General features: G+C 43.4%; 1 protein-coding gene across 3 annotated transcripts in view; it reads left to right on the top strand.

Moving 5' to 3' along the window:
• fkbp10a (FKBP prolyl isomerase 10a) overlaps positions 1-20,546 on the top strand; it is a 367,658-nt gene that overhangs the window by 216,678 nt on the left and 130,434 nt on the right. Inside the window, exon 10 of one of the 3 annotated variants that reach the window (XM_089122620.1) lies at positions 7,083-8,701. The exons of 1 other annotated variant lie outside the window; for it this stretch is intronic. In XM_089122620.1, coding sequence (XP_088978746.1) covers positions 7,083-7,271 — 189 coding nt within the window. In that variant the 3' untranslated portion in view covers positions 7,272-8,701. Of the gene's footprint in view, positions 1-7,082; positions 8,702-20,546 lie in introns of those variants that run through there. One more of the 3 variants, XM_089122623.1, reaches the window with a different exon arrangement.

The raw sequence follows: 20,546 nt of genomic DNA, 5'->3' as shown, positions 1-20,546 counted from the left end.
GTGTTGCTTTGCAAGCACCACTAATAAACCATTATGGTCAATGGGGAAAATTTGGATTTCAGTAAGTTGGCTTTCTCAAGCCAACTTAATTATCAGTTTTCAAATATTGCCATTATTTTTGCCAATATATAAATTCATGTCATTTTTATTTTTTTAAACAATTGAGTCCTGGTGTGTCCACTACAGAGCTAGGTCAAAGCATAACATAAACATATCTATAATAATATATTTTTTATTTGTTTCTTATACTCAAAACAATGTGATTGCGTGAATAAGAAAAAAAAACAATAGCGTGTCTTCTGAGTAACGGTCCACCATCAGGCTAAATATAGGTTCTTTAAAGCTACATAAAATCCGAAAGTGTTGACATAAACAGACCGCCTGAGCCAACTACCATATTTTTCGGATTTTGGAAGATGTGTGATAACAGAGTTGAAATTGTTGTCGTAAAGGCAAGAGCAACACACCCCTAATCCAAATGTAGACTTTCCCTCTGTCATCTAGCAGCAGCGCCGCGTCAGACACGCATCAGAAAAATGCTACATTAATGCATGCTACATTAATGTGGGGAGTCAGTCAGGAGGAATTGGGGTGTTTAATGTACATTTTGAGTTATTGATTTGGGTTTATTGTAGTTCAGTAATAATAATGGATGTGTTTTTGAAACATGGTATCAAATTACCAAATGCTGTGCTGGTAGGGTATAACAGAACTGGGAGGTAAAGAAGTTAACAAGTTTCTAAACAAATATGGTTCCCTTTCAGTCGCTCACGTTTGATGTGATGACGTTAGGGGATCACTTTAGGGAGCCTGTAATACAGTTCAGTTAGGGGTGAAGAAGGAGACAGGATCGGCGGGACTGGAACTCGTACTTAATTTTTATTTACTCAGATTTTCACAAAACAAAAGGTGTGCACACAGCACGTTCACCGTAGCACAGCTACGGCACAACTTCATTCACAAACTCTCTCCACATCGAACAACTTCACGTTCCGCTTCAGCTTTCCAGCTTCTCTGTCCACAGCACGAGTTCCAGCCAGTTCTCTCTCCCCCCTCTTTCCCAGTCTGCGGCCTTTACAGTCTCCCCGCTCCAATCACTGCAAATAGACACAGCTGTTCATCATTTGCACTTGACCGACTTACTCTCCGCGCAGCTCATTGACTCGTCTCCCACTACAGACGCCGCGAAAACCACGCCCCCCCTACCACATACCCCCACCGCCCGACTCAGGCCGGGGAACCGTCCGGCCTGCAGCCCCCCCCCCCCTCCTGGAGAGGAAGTCGGCCACCGCCATCTGCGTCCCCGGCCTGTGGACCACCTGAAACTTAAAAGGTTGTAACGCCAAATACCACCGGGTGATCCGCGCGTTGGTATCTTTCATGCGGTGGAGCCATTGGAGGGGCGCATGGTCCGAACACAGGGTGAACTCCCGGCCCAGGAGGTAGTAGCGGAGGGTGAGGACAGCCCACCGTATGGCCAAACACTCCTTCTCAATGGTGCTGTACATCGTCTCTCTCTTCGAAAGCTTCCGACTGATGTACAGCACCGGCCGTTCCTCCCCCCCCACCTCCTGGGACAGGACCGCGCCCAAACCCCTGTCCAACGCGTCCGTCTGTAGGATGAAAGGGAGAGAAAAGTCAGGAGCATGCAAAAGCGGGCCGCCGCACAGAGCAGCCTTTATCTGGGTAAAAGCCCGCTGGCACTGCTCCGTCCACTGAATCGTATCTGGAGCACCCTTTTTAGTTAGGTCAGTCAGCGGGCTAGCGAGGTCCGAATAGTTAGGTACAAACCGTCTATAATATCCCGCTAGCCCCAGGAACTGCCTAACCTCCTTTTTGGTCTTCGGACTTGGACAGGTTGCAACTGCAGCTGTCTTATCAATTTGGGGACGCACCTGTCCATGTCCCAAGTGGAACCCCAGATACTTTACTTCCACCCGCCCAATTGCACACTTCTTCGGGTTGGCCGTGAGCCCAGCTCTTCTCAGCGTTTTCAGGACAGCACGCAAATACTGCATATGACGCTGCCAATCATTACTATAGATGATGATGTCATCCAAGTAAGCAGCGGCATATGCAGCATGCGGCCGGAGAATTCTGTCCATCAAACGCTGAAAAGTCGCCGGTGCCCCGAACAACCCGAACGGAAGCGTGACAAATTGGTGTAATCCAAAAGGCGTGGTAAAAGCTGTTTTTTCTTTGGACATTGGAGATAAGGGGATCTGCCAATATCCCTTTGTTAAATCCAGTGTCGAATAAAATCGAGCGGAACCAAGCCGATCAAGCAATTCGTCAATCCTCGGCATTGGATAAGCATCAAACTTAGACACCGCGTTCACCTTTCTATAATCCACACAGAACCGAACCGAGCCGTCAGGTTTCAGGACTAAAACTATCGGGCTTGCCCAGTCACTGTTGGATTCTTCTATTACCCCCAGGTCCAGCATTGTCTCTAATTCGTCTTGAACCACTTTTTTTTTGTGTTCCGGTAAACGATACGGGCGGCAACGTACTACGGCCCCCGGATCAGTCTCAACGTGGTGCTGAATGAGATTCGTTCGGCCAGGTAGGGGCGAGAACACATCCGCAAACTCTGTTTGTAAATTCTTAATGTCAGTGAGCTGCGAGGGTGAGAGGTGGTCGCCAGAGGGAGCCAGAGCGAAGGAATGGTGTTTGATATTCGCTTCTGGCCCGAGGTCCTCCTCTCCACCTACCACCGTTGCCAGCATCACTGCCTCAGCCTCAACCCATTTTTTAAGCAGGTTGAGGTGGTAAATCTGACGTCCCCCGCCCCTATCTGTTCGCACTACCTCATAGTTGAGATCCCCAACCCGCCGTGTGACCTCAAAGGGCCCTTGCCACTTTGCGAGTAATTTCGAACTGGACGTGGGAAGTAATACAAGGACCTTATCTCCCGGTGCAAATTGACGAAGTCTAGCCCCCCTATTATATTGCTGCCTCTGTCTGTCCTGGGCCTGTAACAAATTCTCCAAAGAAAGCCGCCCCAAAGTGTGAAGTTTCGTTCTCAGGTCCAGGACATACTGAATTTCGTTTTTGCTAGCGGATGGTCCGTCCTCCCAAGTCTCCTTCAGTACATCCAACACCCCACGGGGTTGACGACCGAAAAGATGCTCGAAAGGGGAAAACCCCGTGGAGGCTTGGGGGACCTCGCGTATAGCAAACAACAGGGGTTCTAGCCACTTATCCCAATTTTTGGCGTCTTCGTGAACGAACTTACGAATCATGGCTTTTAACGTCCGATTAAACCGTTCGACCAGACCATCCGTTTGTGGGTGATAGACGCTGGTGCGAATCGATTTAATGCCTAACAACTCGTAAAGTTCGCGTATTGTCTTTGACATAAACGGTGTGCCCTGATCGGTGAGGATCTCTTTCGGGACCCCCACCCGGGAGATTAAAGAAAACAGCGCGCTTGCGACACTCTTAGCTGAGATATTGCGAAGCGGAACTGCCTCCGGGTATCGTGTTGCGTAGTCCACTAAGACTAACGCAAAACGATGCCCTCGTGCTGACCATTCTAATGGCCCAGTGAGGTCCATGCCAATTAGCTCGAAGGGGACCTGCATCAGTGGAAGGGGGCACAAGGGTGCTTTTGGAGTGGCCGGTGGATTAACCAACTGACATTCGCGACAAGACGCGCACCACCTGCGCACGTTCTCGTGAATGCCCGGCCAAAAGAATCGGGCCATGAGACGGTTTAGTGTCGCCGTTTGCCCTAAATGACCGGCCATCGGATTACAGTGGGTATAACAGTACCAATAACTGGGTTGTATCCTCATTTGTCTGGGCGTCTCGGGCCACCCGATACAACCTATCTTTAATTATGCAAAAATAGGGGTAAGAGAGCGGTTGGTGCGGGTGGAGCAGCCGTCCGTCGATGGACTGGACCTTATCAAACGCATGTTTGAGCGTCTCATCCTGGGACTGCTCCAAGGGAAAATCATCGCGCTCAGAGAGAATATTTCCCTCTGACGCGCTCTGTTCCCCCGCCGCAGTGCCCAGAGGTCCCGGTACAGTGTCTCCCACCTGCACCAACGCTGTCTTCCCCCGCTGTTTTTTCCCCCGAGCGACACCCGCACATAAAAATTTCAACAAATTCGTAAAGCCCGGCCAATCCGTACCCAAAATTAGCGGATGCCGGAGGTGCGGGTTAACTGCCACCTCCACACTATGCTTTTGACCCCTGAATAAAATTTTTACCGGCATTAAGGGATAACTCACCACGACCCCGTGCACACACCGTACCTTAACCATGCGGCTGTTATCCAATGCCCCAGATCGAATCAGGCTTTGATGAATCGAGGTTTGGTTACATCCGGAATCCACCAAAGCCTGATAAGTACCCCCCTTGATACTCACGGGTATCTGGTACAAGCCAGCTTGATCGGGGGCGGCCCTTGGCGCGTCGGGGACCCGGACCAGCGTCCCCACCTCCATCACCGGACAGCGATCAATAAAGTGTCCCGGATCCCCACAGCGCCAACAGGCCGGCCCGGGCTTTCCCGCTGTCCCAGCGGCGGGAAGTGGGGCAAGGGATTGGTGTGGGGAGAGCGCAACGACCGGAGCCGGGGAGGGGAATCCCCCGCCCGGTGTCCCCCCCTCCGTCATCCTCCCGGCCGACGGGGAGTCCCTCTGGCCGCCGGATCTCCATCGCGGCGCGAGCCTGGGCGCCGGCCCACCCCGAGACCTGGGAGAAGGGATAGTTTTTCCAGAGGGGGGAGAGAGAGAGACTAGGGAGGGGGAGAAAAAAGAGTGGGAGAGAGAGGCAGATGGGAGGGGTTCGCCGACCCCCGAGCACGCCACCATGTGATCTTCCGCCAGTTGGATGGCCTGGTCCAGGGACGTCGGACGGTGGCACTGGACCCATTGAGCTGTTTTCTTGGGAAGTCTCGTGATGAACTGCTCCAAAGAACCACCAGGTCGACGATTGTCCCGACGTCCCTTCCCTCGGCCACCAGCCATTTACGGCAGGAGTCCCGGAGCTGTTGCGCCATCACGAAGGGCCGACCGGCCTCCTCCAGAGTCAGGGAACGGAACCGCTGACGATGTTGTTCCGCCGACCGGCCGACCCGCTGCAGAATGGCGCGCCGTAGATCTTGGTAGACCAGGAGACTGGAGACTGGCAGTTGGTGGGCGGCGAGCTGCGACTCCCCTGATAGGAGTGGGATGAGTCGCAGCGGCCAGTCTGTTTTGGGCCACCCCCGGGCCTCAGCTGTCCTCTCGAACAGGTCCAGGAACGCCTCCGGTTCATCCTGGGGACCCATCCTTGACACCGAGAGTGCCGCGGCCGATGTTGTAGCGGGGGTGGCCGCAGCCCCCTGGTCGAAACAGCTCCGGAACAACTCGCGGTCCTCCTGCTGTCCTTGAAGCAGCACCTGGAAGCGCTGCTCGTGTTCTTCCTTAAAGGACAGCAGGGCTTGATGTTGTTCCCTCTGCATGGCCGCGAGTGATTGAATAATCTCCGCAAACGGCGAACCTGACGGGCTCGACATGGCGACGGCGGTCTTCTTCACTCTGGATCAGTGGGAAGCATTTGTGGATCAGTGCCTCAGCGTGCTCTAAGCCCAAGCACGAGAGACAGTGTTTGTGGCCATCTTCCTGAGGTAGAACTCGACCGCATCCAGAAACGCACAGGTGAGACGATATCTTGAAAAGGACACGAAACACCCGTAATGCTCTTTTGTGAGGAAGAGAGAGTGCTCTCTTGCATGCCGAAGCACAGAGGGATCACGGCGGCAGACACACAGGGAAACTGCAAGCCCGTGTGCTGCACTCAACCTGTTTACACCAGCGGGAGCGATGATCACTGTCGCCACACCAGCCACACAGGACCTTCTTCTCTTCCAGGACTCGTAAGTAGATTCTCTCTCTCCAACTTCGGCAACAGAAACTCACTGTGAGGCTCCGAAGAAAAAACATAATGCAATGTTTACTTCCACCTTCAAATCTTGCATGCCAATGTTTATTGGCTCGTTTTTAATTCTCTCAAAGGCAATTGGCTCCCTAGTGTGATCCCAATTCGTCAGGGACTCCCCCAATGACAGGTTCCCAGGATGAAAAGGAAAATCTTTTGCTAATAAATATATTTGATTTTGTGCTGGATGTTGAAGTGTTAGTAAATATTAATAAATAAAATATGGTATCTTTTAGTAAAGCTATGCCTGGATCACCCGACACAAAGTTTTGTTTTGTGGGTGAGACCTCACAAAGATTACACCAATATTAGCTTTCTCGAACATTGCCTGTTTGCACTATTTCTGAAACTTAGTAATCAACATGCATTTCTGTAGGTTTGTCAAAAGAAAAATCATCTGGTTTAGTTGTATTTTAAAACACTGCTTTTTCTTAAAAACATTATGTCAGACGTATTTGGTAGCATGATTCTCTTGTTTCATTGTGTAATAACTTAATATTTCTGAACCTTTGTAGAAATAACCAAAGTAAATTTATGAAACAAAAAGGACTGGTTAATGGCATTGTGTCAAGCTGGTCCAAATAAACAGTCGATCCATCTTTAAAGAGTGAGCGTTTTGCAAATCTTAAATTGAACTCCGAGATATGAGAAGCTGTCGTCAGTAAAATGATGTGTTGTGGGCTGGTCAAGTTTTTCGTGCATGGACAACTTACAACATAGATACATTTGCGGGTATTATGCAAATGTATCTTCTAGAGACATAGAATCATAAAGCAAATGAAAACCGACTCATATTGGCAGTTCAGAGTCGATTCTTGCTTTTGGGAAAAAATAAATTTATTTATTGTGCTGTTTCGACTTTACAATTTTCCAGAACTTTTACTTTCATAAACAGCTCTATAACACTGTATGAAGGGGAATATTAGAAAAATCATAAATCCATCAATTGGGCTGCTATCACAATGTGTCAGTTTCTGTCTACTGTGCACAAGAATCAAAATGTCTAATCAAGTCAGCATACAACTAAACAGAGATCCTCCTATCACACAAATATGAATTGCAAATACAGAGATCTCTGTGTATGACTTGTGACATGCATGTATATCACATCTGCTTACCAATTGATTTTTGTTATTTTCTTTTGCAGTTTTCAGCATTCATTATGCTACAGGTGGCTGAAGGCAGAGGCCGCATACATCCAGGAATAGACAGCGACACTGTCCTAAAGGACATGTTCAAAAATCAAGATCTCAACACAGATGGCAAGATATCTGAAGATGAACTGAACATCACAGTAAATGAGGAAGATAAAGTGCCTATACATGAGGAGCTTTAAGGGTAACACACTATTTTGTATAATTCAGGTATCATCAATTGTAAATGGCTGAATAGTTCACCCTTGGTCAAGAGGATCCATAGGTTAGGTAATGGAAAAGGTTCCAATGACAAATTGCACTATAAAAAATACACTTCTAGTTGTAGTGTTTAAGAAGTAGCCGCATTAGAAGATCATAAGTGACATTTATGTCTTTTTTTTTCTGTCTATTAACTACATATGCCGCGTTTCCACCGCAGGAACTTTCCAAAGGAACTAGGAACTTTGGGGTGGTACTCGGTGTGTTTACACCGCAGGAACCAGGGTCTAAATGAAGTTCTGGGTAAAAATTTCCCCCAGAGAAAGTCCCTGCTGGCGAGGTAGTACTTTTTCAGAGTTCGGGAACTTTCGGTGAGGGTCTTGTGCGCTGAACATGCTGATTGGTTCTTACCACTTGTTCTCTCTGCCCGATAGCGCACATTCTTCCCATCCATCTCACGGTCAATGTCCACTGATAACAACCGTCTGCTTTTATATCTAGCATGAGAAGCTTTCTGAATACGCTTTGGGTGCTCGTCTCATTTCTGCCTTTTTGTTAATTACCCAGTGGTGGAAAATAACTAATTACAAATACTTTCGTTACAGTACTTGAGTAGATTTTCATTTTTTCTACTTTCTTGAGTATATTTAAATTGTGGTACTTTTACTCTTACTTGAGTAAAATAAAAATGAAGTATTCAACTTCTCTACATTTATATTTCATAAAATGTACAAAGTACTTTGACAAAGGTACCGACGGAGCAAAAGGGCAAGCTGACATTTGACAGACACTTTTTTAAAACTACTGCGGTGGAGCCATGTGCTTCAGCCAATAACAGACATATCTGAAGCCCTTCAGCCAATAACAGACAGGTCTGACTCGGGTGCAAAACCAATCAAAACCTCCAGTTCGGCTGGGCGTTCAAATTGCGCTTTGACATTAAATCACTGGCGCTTGTGTTTTCAATCTGTATCGCTAACGTTTCAATATTTCAGTGAATGTAAGTGAGTATCCTGCTCATTTTTAGTTATGGCAACTACTGAAATGGGTTATACAATTGATAATACCAGAGCACTAAGCAGTTGAAGTAAATAAAAAAGCTTGGCTCATAACATGGACGCAGTTATTGCATGGATGGAGCAAGATCAATGTAAGTGTCTAAAATACATGCACACAGTTCAATTAATGTTAAAGCTCACCTGTTTAACAATACAGTTAAACTAAATATATAAAGCAAACTTTGTAAAAAGCTAAAAAAAACAGTGAAATAAGATCGCATGATTTCTCTGTCAATCAGTTGCTTGTAAAAGTGTAGTTCATTACTGTTTTATTGTTTTTCATACCTTTTTTTTTTTAATCGGACCTCTCAATTAACCTTCTTTGCTTTCAATTATGAATGATTCAAATCAAAACAGACTTACTTTTCAAAATTAGTAATAAAAAATTGCTCTTGACAACAGAGAAAGCTAGTAGTTTATATGTGGAGCACTTTTATCATGGATGGATGCACTTTTTTGGGCTTCAAATTGTCTCCTGTCATTCACTGCCATTATAAAGTTTGGAAGAGCCAGGCCATTTTTTAATATAACTCTGATTTTATTCGACTGAAAGCAGAAAGTCATATCTTCTAAGATGACTTGAGGGAGAGTAAATCGTGGGCTAATTTTCATTTTTGGGTGAACTATCCCTTTTAAGACATACATCATTCTTTAGAAAATACCTGATAGTTTGATAAACACAGATATATTATAGCAGATATATGTGTTTGTCTTAATGTTTCATCAGTCAAAACATCACTATTTACATGTTATAATATCCATATAAGGCATTTCCTGAAATGTGTAAGTTTAATAGTACTAGGTCTTCAGTATGAATGAAACAGATGACATGAGAGTGTTTAGCACTCAATTTCGCTATCATCTCCCCATTTTGGGTAAAAATAGAAAAATACTAAAGTACTTTGTATCGTAGTTACTTGAGTAGTTTTTAAGCAAACTACTTATTTACTCTTACTTGAGTAATATTATTTTTCAGTACTTCTACTTGTACTTAAGTAAATTATTACTTAAAGGGTTAGTTCACCCAAAAATGAAAATTATGTCAGTATTTACTCACCCTCATGTTGTTCCAACCCCGTAAGACCTTCGTTCTTCTTCGGAACACAAATTAAGATATTTAAGATATTAAGATCGCTCCTGCATACAGTCCGTAGGCTTCTTGAGGGACTGGCTCTTGCTGTCCCCGAAAAGTCATTAAAGACATCGTTAAAATAGTCCAAGTGACTACAGTGGCTCAATCTTAAGTTTATCAAATGACGAGAACACTTTTGTGCGCAAAAAAACAACAAAAATAACAACTTTATTTCAACTATTCGTTTATTTCTCCCTCTGCGCGAGTCAGGTTACTAGTTTAATAGCGTAAGCTTCTGTTATTGTACGTCACACGCATCACACACACGACCAGCGTCGGCCAATAGTGAGCCTACATGTGACGTAGCTCTACGCAATCACACTACGTTAACTGACTAGTGGCCCATGAAGAAGGAAGTGAATAGTTGAAATAAAGTCGTTATTTTTGTTGTTTTTTTGCGCACAAAAGTGTTCTCGTCGTTTGATAAACTGAAGATTGAGCCCCTGTAGTCACTTGGACAATTTTAACGATGACTTTAATGACTTTTCGGGTACAGCAAGAGCCAGTCCCTCAAGAAGCCTACAGACTGTATGCAGGAGCGATCTTAATATTTTAAATATCTTAATTTGTGTACCGAAGATGAACGAAGGTCTTACGGGGTTGGAACAACATGAGGGTGAGTAAATACTGAAAAAGATTTCATTTTTGGGTGAACTAACCCTTTAAGTAGCAATACTTTTACTTAAAGGGATAGTTCACTTTGAAATTAATTTTTTATATGTTTTAGCTTACCTCCAGGGCATCCAAGATGTAGGTGTCTTTGTTTCCACAGTATCTTCAATTTTGATAATTTTAGGTAAAACCGTTGTTGTCTGTCAGTCATACACTGGAGGTGCAGAGGGTCCACCTCAAAGAGCAGTCAAAATTAAACATTATTTAATGACTCGTAAATGTAAGTACACATTAATGCCCTAAGACACTAATGCCCTTTTTTTGTGAGAAAACGAACAGTATTTATATCTTTTTTACCTCGTGTAACCATATCCACGTCCAACTGATCTGAGAGCAGGGCGCTTCGGTCAGCGCATGCGAAAGTGAAAGTGATCGCTTGCGCGCCTACGTCACTCTTTGTTTATACAGAGATTTCGGAAGTTTTACCTTTCACTAGACATATTTAGATATACGGGAAACAGCAATGGAAGACGATTTCGGTATATCTAAATATGTTTAGTAAAAGGTAAAACTTCCGAAATCTCTGTGTAAATATTGAGTGACGTCACACGCAAGCGATCACTTCCGGCGTAACATTGAACTGATTCAGTTCGGTTCAGTTGGACACTGCACAACTGATTCAGATCACTTGGGCGTCACTGTGATTACAAGAGGTAAAAAATATATAAATACTGTTCATTTTCTCACAAAAACCACTCATTTCGTGTCTTAGGGCATCAATGTGTACTTAAATTTACGAGTCATTAAATAATGTTTAATTTTGACTGCTCTTTGAGGTGGACCCCCTGCACCTCCAGTGTATGACTGACAGACAACAACGGTTTTACCTAAAATTATCAAAATTCAAGATACTGTGGAAACAAAGACACCTACATCTTGGATGCCCTGGAGGTAAGCTAAAACATATCAAAAATTAATTTCAAAGTGAACTATCCCTTTAAGTACAATTTGTCAGTACTCTTTCCACCACTGTAATTACCTCGTTAGTAAATCAATCGCACACAAAAGCAGCACAGCTTGAATCTCCTCCATACAAAACTCAAAACAAATGCGCAGACTGGGAGGAGCAATCGCACACAGTTCAACGTCGCTACATAATCTTCCCGCCCGGACCGGTACTTTAGTCCGCGGTGTAAATGCAGTAAGCAAGCGGTCTGGGGCAAAAAAAAAAGTTCCTATGAAAAAAGTTCCTGGGACAAATAGTTCCTGGCAATTGTGGTGGAAACGCGGCTATAATGAATGTAACTGAAGGGTGGGCTTGTTCAGTTGAAAGTAGTTTCCATGCCTATTGGAAAATCTGAAAGACATTTACCTAAAAAAAGTAGAGAATGGTCATTTACTGAAAAAAAAAGAAATATGTCCCTTTTTTAGGATACTGTATTTTTAAAGATAATTTAGTAAAATCCAAATCCAAAAGTTTGAAATATCTTTATTGGAAAGGGTTTTAAAAATGTTTTTCATGCATTTTCAATTAACTATAAAGAATTGCACATACATCTGTGTAAATGTGTTAATTTATACATTGAAGACTATTGTAACAGACCTGCCAGGCTCTCCACCCAGCCAATCACAGGGCACACTCGATCTCCAACATCTGTAGGGAAAATACATTCCATTATAACCAATTTCGATTCATCGAAAGTCTCATTGCATGGTATACTCACTAGTTTACTTCCATTACTCTGTGGCTGTCAATAAAGATCAAGTCATTGAATTTCTCTATGCAGTGTTACTTGACATTTGATTACTTTATTCAATTTCTGTACCGGAAAAGTGAAAAATATTGTTCGGCCCACCTGAATATCCTGAAAAGCACAGGTCATTTCTTATGCTTGTTCTGTTGTATTTATGTAACTCCCTATTATTTGTTATTCTATTACTGACTGTTAATTTTTAAAATTCCAAAATAGGAATCAAGAATTTCACTGGTATCTAAAATTTGGTGTCATAATGTCATGAGGATAGCAGATGAACCCAAGCGCAGACGGTATGCAATTACACAATGTTTATTGATAACAGAAAACAAAAGCCACGAGGGAGCAAAACAATGGCAAGAAGAAAGAGAGATTACTAAACTAGACAATACTTGACAAAAACTAGACTATAAACAGACAGCAAATACAAGAGCGAACACTATACAAGACTATTTACTAAGACAGGGTACTAACAGGTAGTATCTCACAATGTATGACAATGAACCGGCCCATGAAAGCAAACACAAGGGGATTAAATTGGGAGAAACTACTAATGACAAGAGGTTATACTGATAATGTAATAAGGACAAAATGAGGATAACAAGGGGGCGAGGGAGCAAGACAACACAAGCACATAGCCCAAACACAAGGCCATGTGCTTGCACACAAAACATGGGTCTGTCATGATCCTGCGCCATGACTTAAAGACAAGGACTAGTTGTCAGAATCATGAAAAAAAAAACCTTAGGGAGCGGCTTCCAGACGCTCCTCAAGGGGACATCAAACACGAGACCTGACAGACACCTCAGCTGCAGAGAGCGCTGTTCCCAGATCACATGCAGAGACTATGGTTCCTGAGTCAGCTGTAAAGAGTTTTATTCCTGAGTCAGCTGCACGGATTGATGTCCCTGAGTCGGTTACAGAAGACGCTATTCCCGAATCAGATATGAGAAACGCTACTTCCGAGTCTGATGTGAGGAGCGCTGGTTCTGGTTATACTGCGGAGTTCTATGACCCGGTACCAGCTCCGCAGCCTGCAGCAGCATTGTCTCTCTCCACGCCACGGCCACCTACTACACACCCTGTCATGTATCCTGTTCCATTACCTGCTGTTCCCCAGGTCACCCCCACCACTTTTCAGTCCCGGACTGTTTTCCCCAAGACTTTTCCCCATGTGTCCTCATCCAAGTCTTCCTCTATTCCTCGTCCTCAGCCCTCCTCCTGAAAACCCAAGACCCCCAGTCCACCTATGCACCCTGGACTATCCCCCATGAACTATTCCCCACCCCCCATACTGTCTGGTTTCTGCGTTGGCCGGTTCATTCTGTCATGAGGATAGAATGCCCTGCTAGAAGACAATGGGTCATAAAAATTCCCTCCAAAGGGATGGCTTTTGATTGGCTCACAGACCTCCAGAGGGTGTGACATTTCACGCTTCAAAAAAGCACTAATCATCAAGATCAGCTCTCTCTTGTCTCTTCGCTTGTCCTCTCTGGTCTGGTCTTGCCCTCTTGCTCTCTGACTCTCTTGGTCCTTCTTGAGAAGTCCTAATGTGAAGATGATGCTAAACTAGAAGTCCTCCAAGGAACCCAAGCTTGCGCCAGGCTGCGGCCTTGACTCCCACTGGTTCTCTCTCTCATCAAGACCACATCAAGATCAATTGCAGCCTCAACAAATTGCATCAGAACGGTTTAATGCAAATGGATAAAACATGCAAGTATCAAACTTAGTCTCATTAGTCTTCATTTGATACATTTCACGAGTTCACACTTACATACAATTAAAGGGAATAAAGTATAATGCGTATTTGCCCCCCGGCGTGCTGTCCGGGAGGAGGTCTCCGAGCTCGGAATTCGGCCCGAACCCAGAGTAAACTGGAAAGAGGAAAATGAGTACTCAACCGGGAGATTTTCTCAAACTGCATCGCTGGACGAAAAAAGGCTGGAGAGCAGAGGATGTTGGAGAATTCTGCTTGTCCTATGTACATGTGACAAAAGAGTGCTGTACATGTGAAAGAAGCATGCTGTACATGTGAAAGAAGCGTGCATGTGATGTAATGCCAAGCAGAAAAAACTAGGGTCTTAGGGCACACGAGGACAGGGACAAGAGAGTGGAAAAGTACCCAAAAACACTTGTAGCACAGATGCAGGTATTGGAAGGCACTGGGAGAGAAACAAATTGTATACAATGTAACAATGTGCCACTGGGAAAAGCGTACTGAAACAAGGAGCCCATTGTGTAAAAAGACACTAATACAGATGTCCATGCCACATGCGCATAGAAGGCTGTCCCAATAAAATGATGATGCAGGTGTTTTAATTTGGCAGGAGTAATAAGGAGGAGCAAAGAGAGAAAGATAACAATTTGATCGCTAATTGGGTATCACAAGGTATAAGAATGTGTGCAGACCATTGTAAGATTAGATGCCTGGCCGACATCTCACTTTGTTGAACTGCTCAATAAAGTTATTTTTCTGAGACCTGAAACCTCGACTCTGAAAGATTTTCACTAAGAGCTGAACCAGACTTTAAAGATTTGAATTGAGACTGGAAATCTGCCACAACAAGGACAGCCGCCGGACTAAATATCCCCAAATGAGTGCCAAGTTTGGCGGGCTGGCATCTCGTGAAAGGGTCTGGGCGCTTGGCCAGGAGGGCAGGTCAGTCCAGCGCAGTGAGCCCACACCACGGGCCCTCCCGGCCAAGCGACCTGAGAATAGGGAGAAATTGTAATTTGGAATAGCAAATTAGGAGAGTTGTGCCTTCTAGGTGGGAGCTGTTCGTGCAAATCACGGACTACAGACCGAGAGGCCCATGTAGCTTCGACAGGGGTGGCTTGCGGTCATTGGGGCTTACTTGCTGGAAAAGAAGAAACAGGAAAGAGGAAAACGAGTACTCGACTGGGAGATTTTCTAATACTGCATCGCTGGATGAAAAAGAACCAGATGTCATCAGACACACACACAAGCCAAGCACACACACAGAACTTTTAGCGAATTCTGTAAAACTTCAAATAATAGCCTGTGCTTTTATTAGGGCCCAAGCCCTGAAAGGGCGAAGGCCCTATTGTTTTCCTAAGGATTATTTATTAGGGCCCAAGCCCTGAAAGGGCGAAGGCCCTATTGTTTTCCTTCCGATTATTAGGGCCCAAGCCCTGAAAGGGCGAAGGCCCTATTGTTTTCCTTAGGATTATTAGGGCCCAAGCCCTGAAAGGGCGAAGGCCCTATTGTTTTCCTTAGGATTATTCTTTTCTATTATTATTAGGGCCCAAGCCCTGAAAGGGCGAAGGCCCTATTGTTTTCCTAAGGATTATTTTTCTTTACTATTATTATTATAATTATTATTATTTTACTACCTTTTGGGCACTTTTGGGGCCCTTAACGTGCTCGAAAACTCTTGAAACTTTGCACACGGGTCAGAACCCGCGGCCATCAGAGCCGGGCTGAAGCTGGTACCCGGGCGTGGCAGGGCGGCTCGTCAGCGCCCCCTGGAACGGGGTCCGAACACTTGGTCCATAACTCAAACACGCTTGTATGTAATAATATGAAACTCGGTACACATGTTGATCTCATCGTTTCATCTATACCTCGCGCTCTTACTTTTTACCCCAGCCCAACAGGAAGTCGGCTATTGAGGTTTGTTTGTAAAACGATCGCAATGGAATGTCAAATACTCCTCCTAGAGCTTTGATCCAAATTCGACGAAACTCGGTCAGCATGAAGTCAAGACATTGAGGATGAAAGTTTGCGAGGGGATTTTTTATATCTCGAACGGTTTGTCCGTGGCGGGGAAACGAAATCATGGCGAGAAACGTGAAACAGGAAGTGTGTTATAACTTCAGCATACATTAACTGATCTTGATGAAACTTCAGCAGTGTGTTCGCTGTAAGAGGACGATCACATGGATGTGACTATTGTGAGTCAAAGTTATAGCGCCACCAACTGGCAGCAGGAAGTGTGTCACTTTCAAAATGCTTAGATATCACCCTTTTATTTTTACCCGATTTGCTTCAAACTTCATATGTATAATGGAAACATACGGCAGATGAAGACCTGTGAATGGATTCTTGATATCTTTGAAACTGTTGCCGTGGCGACGCATCAAACTTTACCCTTCTTTTAGGATGCTTTTAGGATGCTTTTGAGACCCTTAGCATGCTTCAAATTGCATGAAACTCGACAGACACATCACATTTATTAGCCAGTAGACATGTGCAAAGTTGCAGAAACGGGCGTGGTGAGGGCTCAGTAGCGCCACCTTTTGACAAAAGTGGGGTGGTTAGTTTTAACTAGAGTTACAAAAATTGGTATGTATATTGTACTCCTCGAGCCGGACAACTTTCTAATTGACACTTATTAGCTAGGACCCACGGAAAGTCAGATATTTTTGTTTGAATATGGCCACTCTGAGCCTACATGTGTCTTTGGCTGGCTGGCTGGCTGGCTGTCTGTGTGTGTGTGCAGGGGGAGGGGGCTTAACCATTTCACTGCTGTGTGTATGACCTGCATAAAGAAAATACATTTCTCAAGCCTGGTATTTTTTAAATAAGTTTTTATTTTTATTTTTTATAAGTAAAGGCATATAACTAGTTTAATTGTAGTGAATTGACAATAGTTTTATATAATTAGTTTATTAATCAGATTAACTTGGTCAATAAACTTGGTCTGAAAATTTGGTCCATAAATCAAACACACTTGCATGTAATAATATGAAACTTGGTACACATATAGATCTCATCGTTTCATATATAGCCTACTTCACACTCTTACTTTTTACCCCAGCCCAACAGGAAGTTGGCTATTTAGGGTTGTGTTTAAAACACATGCAATGGAATTTAAATTATTGCTCCTAGAGCACTGAACCAAATTCGACGAAACTCGATCCGCGTGAAGTCAAGACATTAAGGATGAAAAAGTGCCACGGGATTTTTGATATCTCGAACGGTTTGGCCGTGGCGAGGAAACGAAATTATGGCGAGAAACATGAAACAGGATGTCTGTTATAACTTCAGCATACATTAACTGATCTTGATGAAACTTCAGCAGTGTTTTCGCTGTAAGAGACCGATCACATGGATGTGACTATTGTGAGTCAAAGTTATAGCGCCACCAACTGGCAGCAGGAAGTGTGTCACTTTCAAAATGCTTTGAAATCACTCTCTTATTTTTAACCGATTTGCTTCAAACTTCATCTGTATAATGTAAATACACGGCAGATGTAGACCTGTGAATGAATTTTTGATATCTTTGATACTGTTGCCGTGGCAACGAAACAAACTTTAACATTCTTTTTTGATGCTTTTGGGACTCTTAGCATGCTTGAAATTGCTTGAAACTCAACAGATACATCACATTTATTAGCCAGTAGACATGTGCAACTATGGCAAAAGATTAAAGTAATGTCAAAAAAGTAAACACTAAAAGCCTCATATCTTCTAAAAATGTAATTATACATCATTTGTTTCTAAATTAAATTATACAAATATTATAACGTCCCCAATTTTTCCTTTTTTTCATTTAAGAATTATGTTTACGTTCAAAAACAGCCAGAATTGTTGTAAAATTCAGAAAAAAATAATAATCTGAGTCATACGTAGTGCTATACTGCCCTCTTGTGTTCAATATCAGGTAGGCCTATTGTGTATATTCCCACCGGTTAATCAACGTGTGACTCTGCTGGGACTTGGGAGCTTTTAAATCGCTTACTTAAAACCGAAAGTCAAAATACGGATGTCCGCACAAGACATTAATGGTGTGGAGTAGAGCGAGCATTTTAAATAAATTCCTATTAAGTAGGATTGAACTAAACAGAAAGAATGTTCACTCTGGTCTGCTGGTTCCTCGCTGGTGGATCATATGATTACTTTGTCATAATCTATGACAAAAATGCTATTATAAACTATATTAATAATAGATAATACACATTGCTCTTATTTTTAAAAAATACATTCATGAAAAACAAGATAACAAAAATCATAAAAAGATAAAGCCATGGCTGCTATAAATGTTTGAAATGCATAGGACAGATGTTTAATGACGCAGCAACATATAATTGAAAGGCAATTAATAATCTGTCATTACGTCACTGCATTATGATATTACGGCTCTAATACGGTGCAGCACAAAGCACTTATGTGCATCCCGAGCGGAGAATGTTGTGCTTGAAGCCACATGAAGTTACAGCGCATTGAGTCCGTATTGAAAAGTTCAAAGCACAAAGGAAATACATATTTATGAACAGTGTATTATACATTATCTATCTATGCAATAGTTTATTGAGCCTTTTCTTTTAAAGGTTTTAAATTTCAGTTACTGTGTGCGTGAAGAACAATTATAGTGCTCTGACTCTAGTGTTGTGATCTAACCGACAGCGTCTGACACCCGGTAGAAAGTAACACGATTAAGTTACAGCAATAAAGTCCAGCAAGAAAAAGTTTCTTCATTCGAAAATATAGACCTTTAGACCTTTATCTTAAAGACCCAGTATAATAGGATTAACATTGAATCATCTTGAAGATCGTTTCATCATTGACTGTAACCGAATGCGACGTGCTGTTTGAATGCTGAATGGAGAATGACTGACAGGCGCAGAGAGGGAAAAGTTTACGTGTTCTTGAATTTAATGACTTAAATATTAATTTCTATATCACATAATAGCTTCAGAACACTTATAATACAGTACACAAAAACTTTATGGTACTTTAGAAAGTTTTTGTGCCTTTGTGCCTTACATAGAATAGTATATGCACAATATGAATCAGCCTCGTCAAAGATGGCAGTGTCAGAGCCGATACCGATCCTGAGTATCTAATCGGCGCACTTCTTTTCAACAGTCAAATTGAAATTGAAATTGCTTGAAACTCAACAGATACATCACATTTATTAGCCAGTAGACGTGCAAAGTTTCAGAAACGGGCATGGTGCAAGGACTAAATAGCGCCACCTTTTGACAAAAGTGGGGTTGTTAGTTTTATCTACAGTTACAAAAATCGGTATATACATTGTACTCCTCAAGCCGGACAACTTTCTATTACATAGTCATTAGCTCGGACCAAGAGGAAGTCAGATATTTTGGTTTGAATATGGTGAGCCTCTCTCTGAGCCTACGTCCCTGTATGGCAAGCCCTTTTAACATTTAAAAGCTAAGTTTGCCTATCCGGAATTAACATTGTAGATATCAACAACGTCTTTCTGTCTAGTCGTAATTACATTTTGGATAGTTTGTATTATCATTTAAGATATCTGTAACATAATTTTGACTAGTCGAAATGACAGAGTATGGCAAGCCGTTTTAACATTTAATCATGAAAGGGCCAAAGCCTTCGGCACCGCCACCCGGGTGCCTTTAGGTAACTAAAGGAACCGGGGTTGCGGTGCCACCGGCTTGGGCCCGCCATCGCTGCTCGCAGCTATATTTATTATTAGGGCCCAAGCCCTGAAAGGGCGAAGGCCCTATTGTTTTCCTAACGATTATTATTATTATTAGGGCCCAAGCCCTGAAAGGGCGAAGGCCCTATTGTTTTCCTTAGGATTATTATTATTAGGGCCCAAGCCCTGAAAGGGCGAAGGCCCTATTGTTTTCCTTGGGATTATTATTCTTCTTTAGTATTATTATTATTTTGCTACCTTTTGGGCACTTTTGGGGCCCTTAACGTGCTCGAAAACTCTTGAAACTTTGCACACGGGTCAGAACCCGCGGCCATCAGAGCCGGGCTGAAGATGGTACCCGGGCGTGGCAGGGCAGCTCGTCAGCGCCCCCTGGAACGGGGTCCGAACACTTGGTCCATAACTCAAACACGCTTGTATGTAATAATATGAAACTCGGTACACATGTTGATCTCATCGTTTCATCTATACCTCGCGCTCTTACTTTTTACCCCAGCCCAACAGGAATTTGGCTATTGAGGTTTGTTTGTAAAACGCTCGCAATGGAATGTCAAATACTCCTCCTAGAGCTTTGATCCACATTCGACGAAACTCGGTCAGCGTGAAGTCAAGACATTGAGGATGAAAGTTTGCGAGGGGATTTTTTATATCTCGAACGGTTTGTCCGTGGCGAGGAAACGAAATCATGGCGAGAAACGTGAAACAGGAAGTGTGTTATAACTTCAGCATACATTAACTGATCTTGATGAAACTTCAGCAGTGTGTTCGCTGTAAGAGGACGATCACATGGATGTGACTATTGTGAGTCAAAGTTATAGCGCCACCAACTGGCAGCAGGAAGTGTGTCACTTTCAAAATGCTTAGATATCACCCTTTTATTTTTACCCGATTTGCTTCAAACTTCATATGTATAATGTAAACATACGGCAGATGTAGACCTGTGAATGGATTCTTGATATCTTTGAAACTGTTGCCGTGGCGACGCATCAAACTTTACCCTTCTTTTAGGATGCTTTTAGGATGCTTTTGAGACCCTTAGCATGCTTCAAATTGCATGAAACTCGACAGACACATCACATTTATTAGCCAGTAGACATGTGCAAAGTTGCAGAAACGGGCGTGGTGAGGGCTCAGTAGCGCCACCTTTTGACAAAAGTGGGGTGGTTAGTTTTAACTAGAGTTACAAAAATTGGTATGTATATTGTACTCCTCGAGCCGGACAACTTTCTAATTGACACTTATTAGCTAGGACCCACAGAAAGTCAGATACTTTTGTTTGAATATGGCCACTCTGAGCCTTTGGCTGGCTGGCTGG

Source organism: Pimephales promelas, chromosome 18, assembly GCF_988280905.1.
Source record: "Pimephales promelas chromosome 18, fPimPro1.hap1.1, whole genome shotgun sequence".
NCBI classification, from domain to species: domain Eukaryota; kingdom Metazoa; phylum Chordata; class Actinopteri; order Cypriniformes; family Leuciscidae; genus Pimephales; species Pimephales promelas.
The sequence above is the reverse complement of the archived record's forward strand: the minus strand, read 5'-3'. Positions and strand labels throughout refer to the sequence as shown.